This window comes from Cariama cristata, unplaced genomic scaffold (genome assembly GCF_000690535.1).
Source record: "Cariama cristata isolate BGI_N322 unplaced genomic scaffold, ASM69053v1 Scaffold45236, whole genome shotgun sequence".
Classification (NCBI taxonomy): domain Eukaryota; kingdom Metazoa; phylum Chordata; class Aves; order Cariamiformes; family Cariamidae; genus Cariama; species Cariama cristata.
In genome coordinates this window covers 1-9,999 of record NW_009621237.1, presented here as the reverse complement: position 1 = coordinate 9,999, position 9,999 = coordinate 1, and the positions used below count along the sequence as shown (strand labels likewise).

Below are 9,999 nucleotides of genomic sequence, written 5' to 3'. Positions count from 1 at the left end.
AAACAAAAATTTCTGAGTAACTGTCTACCAACAAAAAACCCCTAGAAAAAAAATTTAAAATACATTAGTTAAGGTATTTGAGGATTTTGGCCTCTGGCTTTTGGTCATTAGTAAATAGGCTATTGCCCATTTTCCATTTCAAGTACATTTTTCTCAGGTAAATGCTCATCACCACTTGATATTTGTACAACTTCTGTACTTATTGCTCTGTAATTATCTTCTATGGGAAACTAATGAAAAAAATGTTATGTGGAAGTGGATGGATCCAAATGTTTAAGCAAATTCAAATGTCTGGGGTGGGAGGAACTGGCCAGTAAGATTTAGCTGAGAAATTTATACTGTACCTTCCCTATGAAAAATTTGGCTCTGTTTTAGACCACAGCTCACTACAGCACTCAAGGTCTGTGCTTCCTTTCAAACATATGGATTAGATTCACTGATGTCAGCAGGACTTTCCACATTTTAAACTGAGGTACGTGTTCAAATGTTTTTCTTTTAGGGCCAACAGATCGTTTCCTGTTCCTCAGGCTATACAGAACCCTCCCCACAAAAAACACCAAAAAGGAAACGTAAATCTCTTCCTCAGCACCCCTCTTCCTCTGAGCCAGCAAGGGCTCTTCGTGCAGGGGTATCTGGGCAAAAAATAGGCTTTATAGTGTTTGAGTTGGGCTGAACTCAGTGGTGAACTCTGCCAGCACTCTTGCAATCTCTCATGCTCAGGAATAACTACCCTCCCGGGCAGTTGCTGAGAATTAGCTCCATCAGTTATTGCAAGAGCAAAGTTTTTGTTGGGTGCATGAGCATTTGCAGTATCAACCTTGCCCTCTTTATGCACCCCAGTCTGGTGCCAGTCCACCGTGTGTGGCTCCACTGCCCGTACCTCGCTGCCCTACACTTAGCACTTACATTCATATACATCGTAAACATCGTAAGAAGATAAATTTAACTTACAATAACCATTTATTTAAAATTACCTCTACTTTTTTTAGCTGGGGTGTAATGTCATGCTAGCTTTCTGAGACAAGATAAGCTGTAATGTAATGCATATATATACATATATATTTTATTTCCCCAGGTTGAAAAAAGGTTAACAAGCTGTTTCGTAGTTATATATCTGGAGAAGAAGAAACGATTGCAATTGTCCTGCATTCAACCTAGAAGAAATCTCTGTTGATTTAAGGACTCCTAGGATAGTGAAATACAGTGCCTAATTACAAATAATTGTTTATGTTCAAAATTCTTGGCACAGAAGATGGGTCACAATATAATTTTAGAGCACTGGATTTCAGCAACAGTTTTTTTGCCAGACAGGCCAGAAGGCTGAAAGGAAAAATTAAGGAAAGTTATCTGAGAAGTTACTCAACATTTTAAACTGGAGGAAGATCATCATCAGAGGAAGGTCTCTCCCATTTTTTATACTTTTTACAGAAGATAAATACAGTTGAGGGGAAGAGCAAAGCCCAAGATAGTTATACGTTTTTTTTGTCCATTTGGACCAAACCATCTGCAGAGATCACTAGACAATGGTAAGAGATGACTCCCAGAGCCTGTGTTTCGGTTCAGAAGGCTTGCCTTCACTGCAGCCACTGACTGATACACATGAACCACTCTGAAGTGAAACTTTTATTTCATTTTGCTCAAGGTAAGCTCACTGAAAGTAAACCTACAGACCCATCCAGGGTGAGCGTTTGGCAAATCCCTCTGCACTATAACCGAACAGCCTCGCTGACATCGTGTCTAGAGCTCCAGGTCCCAACACGCACCGCGCTGCTCTGCGAGGGAAAGCACTGCTTCTTTGTGGGAAAACCAACATGCCCTAGGATGGGAGGGACGGACAGAGGCCCCCCGGAACGCCTGGACCCAGGCGGGTTTCAGTCTGCTGGCAAGACGGAACATCCCTTGGAGCACTGTGATACCTCTGCCATGTCACAAGGCACCACGCAGCCCAGGAAGGGTGGTGGAGGCTTGGGGCTGCCCAGAGCAGCTGCGAATGCTGGACAGCCGGCCGGTGGCCGCCTGAGCCCAGTGCAGGATGGAGTTTCTGGGGACCACATCACCAGCCAGTTACTGTGGCACAAAGAAATGCTGCCTGTTCCCGGATCTAGCTCCCACCAGCACCACCAAGGACACCTATCAACTCTACTACCTACCAGGCTGCTGCTACCTCAGCTCCTGGAGGCCCAGTCAGCTTCACAAAGTGGTTTTGGCCCCTCCGAGCTCTGAAAAGCAATTTAATCCCGCTGGGTGGCCGCTCGCTGTTCTGCCTGCCTTACGCTCTAGCCTGCATGCCCGCCACAGCACTTGTGACTGGCACCACGCAAACATGGTTCAAATAAAAGCCTCTGAAGCCTCCAGGCACTGTGCTGGTAGACTGAATGCTGATTCAATGAGACTGACGCAAGATAAGGATCAACTGACTTATCAGACGCAAGAAGACAGTAGAAGAAATCTGGGAGAGAGGATCTCCAACATTGGTTTCTGGAGATCTGAGCTCATCTATGAGCTAGAGTGTCTGCTGAAAGAGACCCAAGCCTTGGAAACTGTAAAGAAGTGGCTCGAATGTACTGCAAATGAAATAGAAGGACCACTGAAGGTATGTTTGACAGAGCTAGTTATTTCATGACTGTACTGCAGAATGGGTAAAGAAAATGGCTTTATCTCTGTTGAACACTAGTATGACTTTTACAGCAAGACAGATCTTGGTGAAACATTACCCCCAGTAAGAAGGAAACCTGGCCATTATTTGCTTTATATGTAAAAGTCAACAAAGGAATCTCTTGAGACGTTTCTACACCCTTTTTCCCTTCCTTTCTGCTTGAGGCTCCAGGATGCTGTCTCTCCCTCAGGCACTGGCCGGCCAGCTCAATACGTTACAGGAGAGCAGAAGATGGCCCTGTAAGCTGCAATATCCCGATATTCTTACCTAGCTCTGAATTTTCTACTGTTTCTTGGTGAAAATAGTATTTTCACTTAGCATAGCATATAATTTGTGTTACATTTTGAAGTTCTCCAGAATCTTAAAGGCAACAGTAAAAGCCACAGTAACGTAAGTGTCAATGAATGATGCTAGCAAAAACTCAAAACATGCAAAAACTAGAGTCAAAGTTCTCTCATAAACATCTGGAATACTGCTGATGGAAGCTATGTCTATCATGTTTCTAGGCAAGTGCAAATAGAAAACCAAAATTCAGTATTCAATGATAACTTTTTTAGTTGTCTGTATCTGTACTGATTCAGTGGCAGGCTGAGGATGCCTTCCACTCGGGGAACATTTTCTGCCTAAAGGTTTTGTGCCAGCTAATGCTGTTTCATTTATTAGTATGGTTCTAAACAAGTGGATGAGACATTAAGAGTAAAGTTAACCTGCTGGGGCAGGTAAACTGAATTCCCTATTCAATGACTGCAGTTATGCAGTTACTCTCTTGTATAGGCATGAAACTTTCAAACTTTGGCATTGGGTGAGGGAGGACGAAGGGAGATGAGATTAAAGGATTTTGCTATGGATGAGTGTAGAACAACACAGGTGTTTTAATCCACACAATTTACAACAAAGCTTGGGCATGTTGAGATGTAGGCCTTGCTGCACATAAAGAAGCAGCTAATCAAATGGCAGCTATGGTGGCAGCTAATCCTTAAAAGTATGTATTAGCAGGTAAGTAGGGATAAGCCACTAAGATGGATCAGTTGAGCGCAATGAAAGCACCTCCTCCTCTGTTCCACCCTCAATGGATGGTCATTACTTGCCGTGGCAGCTCCATGGCCCCTTCAGCAAGGTACAAGGTTTCACTCCACAAAGCAGTACTGAGCCTATTACAAATGTTCCTCGGTTTGCTTGCAGGTAGCTTTAGAATGCTTGTACCACCGTGAGAAGCAGTATAGACTGAGTTCACGACGATGTGGAAAAGAACCTCATAAAGGTAAGATCAGACTTACTAGTTTATTTTTCAAACTGTGGAAATAACTAAAATCCAACTAAATATTTATCAAGGTAAAAACACTGCAACAGTTTCTTCCTTTCATTCATTTGGAAGACTGATGGGGAGGGGAGAGAGGAAGAAATTTGGTAAAACTGTATATATTGGGGATGGTGGATGATGAATGTTCTATTCATCCTTCCTGGAGCAAAAGGAATAGCCTAGCATCCTTGTAAGGTCTTGTCTAGTTCTATCTTTCCTTATTCTATTAAAAAAAAAAAAAAGAAATATTTCTGAAGATTGCTTTCTTGGCCATGGTCTATAAAAATCTCAGAAGTTCTTAGGGCTTACAAAAAAAGATGCTGGTTTACTGCCTTGCTATATATATGGTGTTACTCAATAAAGAAAATTATATGGACAGTAGTGATCACTAAATCTTTTAAGTAAAAAAAAAAAAAAATCAAATAACATTTTGCTAACATATTTCAAAGAAGTTATATTGGATGTGTGTGAGAACAAAAATACTAGGAAAGAACATTATGGGACAATGGCATTGCTTCAAGCACTTTTTTGGATACAGAAGGATGTGCAGACCACATGGATAACCAAGATGCTTGTTCAGAGCCTACAGCCTGCAACTTGGAGTTTTAGAGTTTTATTGCAGAATCAAGGAGCTAATATATATCTTAAGTATTTCAGCACTTAATTTAGCATGAGAATTTTGAGTTGGATAAAATACTGCTAAATGTTCCATATGAACAGATGAAAAACCTATTTTTTCAAAATGAAAACTAAAGGCTCTTTTGCCTGATCTCCCCAAGCACTGCTCTGACTATGGAGCAAGCCAGACAGTGACAATAAAGGACAACAAACGCTCATTTTGTAATAGCAGGAAAGCCAGTTCCTAAAGTTGCTGTGACTCCTACACATACTGTACAAGTACAGAGACAGAGCCTGTATGTTTAAATTTCGGGTGTCTTAATGACTTCAAATAATTCAAAACACTTCATTCCCTGTTTTAAAACTGACAGAACTGTACACACTTTGGTAAGAGGGTATGTTGGGCTAAAACAGAGTTTTTAAAAAGGAAAGAGGCTGGAACACCATAATGTTGTTTGAAGGACCGTAATTACCATGTTTGCATAGTTTTCAATGTGGTCGGTTTGAGTATTTGTTATTTATTTTAAGCTGAGTGGAACCTGGCTTTGAATTTCTTTGACTAATACTTACAGTTTTGAAGAATATTACAATATACTTCCTTAAGGAGCCTGTTTCTGAAATCAGAGATATTTTCAAGCTACTCCACTACTAGCAAAATACTTGTATCGTTCTAGAAAAATGTAGAAGTAGTCAGAGAGGGTAGTCTAATGGATTAAGATTCATGTTTCAAGTATCTTCATTATACTTAAGCCAAGCAAAATTTGGCTTTATCAGAATGACTCTGTCCAATAAAATCTATTGATATGTTTGATATAATATAAAAACCCATACAAAACCAAGTCAGAAGATACAACTTTGTAGCACTGAGGAAGAGAGGGACCAAAACCCCTTTCTTGACCTACATTGCATTTGAGATATGAGAGATGGTTGTAAAATCTAGAATGCAGAATATAAAGGGTAAATACACTAAACCAAATGAAGTTTCACGAAAGCACTGACACTGTATATTTTCCACCATAGGAGCTTGATGTACTTAAGGACGGTCAAGAAACATTGACAAAACTTGCACAAAAAATCAGTCACCAGTTGGGGTAAGACATTTAATCCCTGTTTTAAAGATAAGAAAGCTGAATTCAGTGTTAGCTAGTATCTAACGACAGACTGAAAATAGCAAAAGTAAAAGCAGAGACTTAGCCTGTTAGATGCTCATTGCCCTCCACTTCTAATTCTTCCAATGGCAGAATTTGTATGTTAAACCAGAGAAGAGCAATACTTACTATTTAAAGATAACTATGACTCAATTTTTAAAGTCATGTTTAATCTGACATCCTTCATTAAAATTAGGGACACCAAAATTATAGCTTGGTTGTGCCAACATTGCTATGTGGCACACTGGAGTGAAGTTCAAAGGGAATATTTTTTTTTAATTACAAAACTAAATTCAAAGGAAATTTATTATTGACAACAGAAACAGGAATCCAAGCACATCATAAGGTATGAGATGAGTTATGGAACGGACTTAAATTATTTTTATGTATATTTTTATGTTTTTGTTATGGGAGGCTTTGGAATGTGTTTTATTTCTTTGACAGTACACAAATATCCTAGTAAATACAAATTATATTTAAGTCATCATTTAATTAGGCAAAACTATTCTGAATACAGTGTTCTGTTAACTACACAGAACTGACACAAATTTTAAAAGTCATGTTTACATCACATAATTCCCAAAAGAAGGAGTTCAAATACACACAAGGAAGATAAAATTGTACAGTTCTTGATTATTACATTACAGGAGAAAAAGAGATAAGTTGATTTTATAAATGATTACTCTTATTAATGGCACTCAGGACTTGCATGAGTCAGGTTAGATGCATTTCTGCAATTCATCCTACTGCTGTAATATATTGGGTATATGATCAGGTAAAAGCTAGGTTCATATTTGGTGGCATGAAGTCTGTCTAGCTCTTTAGGCTGGCATTTCTGGTTACGTTTGATTCAGTTCTGTCACCACATCAGGCAGACAGCTAGTAAAGCCAATTGACAAGTACATCATGGAAACAGCAATATTTGCAAAAAATGTCAATATGTCTGCTGGGCTTTGATTCTTTCTTCATCCATATTACTTTCATTCTAGCCCAAGGTCTGCCAGGCCTTTCTGCCTTTTGGAAGAGCCAAAAGAGATTAGCTTACTCCAAAAGTTCCTTGTGGGTAAGAAAGCAGAGATGGAACAACATATTTCCCTCCTCTTGATCAAGATGAGCAGAAATATTTAAACAGATTTTCCAGTGATGTACAATTTGAATTATGCTAAGTGAATTTGTCCCCCAAATCAAGAGAGATGGGAAACCACAACTCTGATCTGCCCTTTTCTTTCTCACTTACAGCTGTGCTGGCATGAAGATTATCACGGGAAACCTCCTCCCTTTTGCTCTGAGGCTTTCCTTCATGCCACACAACACCTACCTGTTGTTTTTCACCCTTGTGGTCATCTGTCATCAAAATGACAAACATTATTAAATGCAGCAAGTTAAACACAATTCTTCGGGGAATACTTGCTAGAGGCCAGAAGAGATGAATGGTACAGCAGCTCCCTCTAGCTAAATTACAGCACCAAGTGTTTTCAAGCCACTCTAAATGCCAACAAACTATAAAATGAAGCATTGTAGGAAGCTAATGAAAGCAATTAACTATTTAGCACAACAGCATTAAAGGTGGTTCAGATTAAAGTAAGTCTTTCCCCTTCACAGCATCAACAGAGATGCACAGCATGCCCTGGAGCAGGATCTTTCTGACAAAAACTCAGCCCGTTTTATTGATGAGAAGTGCTTTAACCTGAGGGACACATCAGACAGCATCAACTTTTACCATGGAGCAGAAAAAGCAGATGGGATGTGAGTATGAGGGGCTACAGTAGTCTTTGCTTTCCATGCTCCCTACTGTAAGTAGGAGCCTGATTACAGCACAAGTCCTAGCCTTATCTTTGAGAAGTGGTAACAGAAAGAAGTGGCTTCTCTCTCTGCATGGACCTGTTTTTCCTTAGTGTGAAGCTCTCCTTCATCCTCAATTACTCCCTGCCTCCTAACAGCTGCCATTGCTGGAGGCCAGGCAGAAGCTGACAGTCTGCAGCACCTACAGCATTCATTGAGGTGCTGTGAGTTGTGTTTTTCAGTGAGGACAATCATTTATAACTGTGTTGCAGCTGACTCCTTGCCCTCAAACTCTTTGTGCAGATGCCTCCCTGTGGTTTTGACTTACGTGGTTCTGTGGCCTTCAGGTTTCAAAGCCACATCAAATCAAATCAAAATTCAGCTAAGGTGTGCAGTTAAGTGCAACATGGTAAACAGCATGCAAGTGTACACCAAGGACTATGTATACTTTCTGTAAAAATAGCCTAGGTTACTTGGAAATTAGTCCATCGAGCTATACAGAGATATGTATTAAACAGGATGATCAAAAAGATTTGGCACAGCTTTAGCATTACAGATTGAATTAAAATTACTGAACTAAAATGTCCCAATTGTATACAGTTTTAAAACTGTTTTTTAGTAGTGGCCTCATCAAGACCTGCATCCAAACCAAAAGAAAAGCAGCTTGCAATAGAGGGCAGTGTTTTTGTGCTAATGACTTGTTAGTTCCCTTATCACTCTTTAACATAGCAGTATTTGAATGGTGAATGTACTTCACAAATGATGACTCTGCCGTCTTGGAATGAGGGAAAAAACCCCCAAACAGTATTATTTGTTTGCTTATGTTCTGCTTTTCATTAAAAGATCACCTCATTCACTACTGAAATGAGGGCATATTCAAAGGAAATTTGGCAGGCATTCTGCTGACTCTAGTAACACTACCTACTTTTAGGATTAGCAATGAATAAAATTATTCTTGTCAGCTCTAGTAAAAAGCAGATTCATGTGGCTAAGTTTTACAGCCCTTTTCCTTTCTCACCAACTATTACCCACAGAAATGACATTTTTCATTAACATTTTCCTGAAACTATTTGGCAGACTGAGACACACCTGCAGCATTCAGGAGCAGAGCAGGTGTTTTCTGCCTCAACAGAGCCAGCCAGATAAATTAGTCTGAAAAGCAATGTTAAAGAACAGATTAAGTACTAAGTATTTCACATAGTCAAGATGGAAACCTACTTGGAAATTTAATCTTCTGATGAGAAAATTAATATAATCCATCAGACCATAGAATGGGAAAAAACCCAAACCAAATACGCTGTAGAAAGTACACTGAGATTGTCTGGGACAGTAGCTGTAAGCAATGTCAGCTCAGGTTTAGTACACCGATTTATGTAATTTACTATGGTATCAGGTTGGTTACCTGAAACTTTCCAGGGCAACTATGCAAATAAATGTGTAGCACTAAGGAATTCCAAATCATTTAGGAAGATCAGTACTTCAGTTTGGAGAGAGGAATACCCTATGAAAAACCAAAAAAAAGGCCACTGAAAAAACAAGCACTGACAAAACTAACTTCCTTTTTTTTGATCCCTTAATATTTACTCTCAGTGTTCAATTAAAATCTAGAGTAAATGTGAAACTCAAAAAATAGTGTCCTGTCCCTGCAGAGTTTAACATACAGGCATAATTCTTAGAAGGAAGTTTTGTGTGGAGAAAGAAGTCTAAATGCAGACAGAAGTTTGTCTCAGCCTTTCAATTTGGCAAGTAAAATACCTGTACCTTTTCAAAAAATACACTAAATATTTCTCAGTGAAGAGAGAAGTGATCTAGTAGGCTAGGCAATGCATTAAAGAAAGTGGTGAATTTAACTCCAAAGAGAGTAGCTTATGCTGTTACCGGCAGTTTTCAAGCCAGGGGCTCAGGCTGCAAGTTTAGAGCCCTGCAGACTCCTGGTTTGGAAAGATCTGTGTCTGGGAGTTATGTTCAACTAATTATGATAATAGGGGCGATCTTTGAAGCTTGGACACAAAACCAAGCATCCCAAAGTTTGTTTACGTACAGGACATTGCAGCAGGAACGTTCATGGGTGGCATTTTGCAGTGGAGGAGCCCTGTATTCAGTCTTTCTCTGCATATTGTTATACAAGGCGTTGCCATAGTAGAGACATTTCTGCTTGTCTCACAGACATGACTAAATTTAACTGTAAGTTAAAGCAAAGCTATTAATTTTAATATGTGGAGAAGTAAGAGGATGGAGATACTTACCTAAATGACACAGCAGGACAATGTTGGGGCTGGGAGAAAATTCCAGTTCTCCTTACTCTTAAGTCAGTGCCTTATTTTCCTGCTATCATTCCTTATGATGATGAAGGCTACTAGGAGGTCAAAACCACATGCTTTATTATGCAAGTCATACATATCTCATGAGGTAGGGCTGCTCTGATAACAGACCAGAGCTATCTGAAGAGCTGTGTGTCACCTAGAGCTGTGTGTCACCGTTTAAGGCTGGGCCAG

General features: G+C 39.7%; 1 protein-coding gene across 1 annotated transcript; it reads left to right on the top strand.

Moving 5' to 3' along the window:
- Window positions 1–2,032: 2,032 nt before the first annotated feature.
- LOC104157055 (tektin-5-like) lies at window positions 2,033–7,468 on the top strand (the record flags this gene model as incomplete). The annotated part of the gene is given in 5 exon segments (XM_009701869.1): window positions 2,033–2,593; window positions 3,839–3,873; window positions 3,875–3,917; window positions 5,595–5,665; window positions 7,325–7,468. Coding segments are annotated over 5 exon segments (854 nt in total), but the record flags the coding sequence as incomplete, so codon positions are not given.
- Window positions 7,469–9,999: the final 2,531 nt, after the last annotated feature.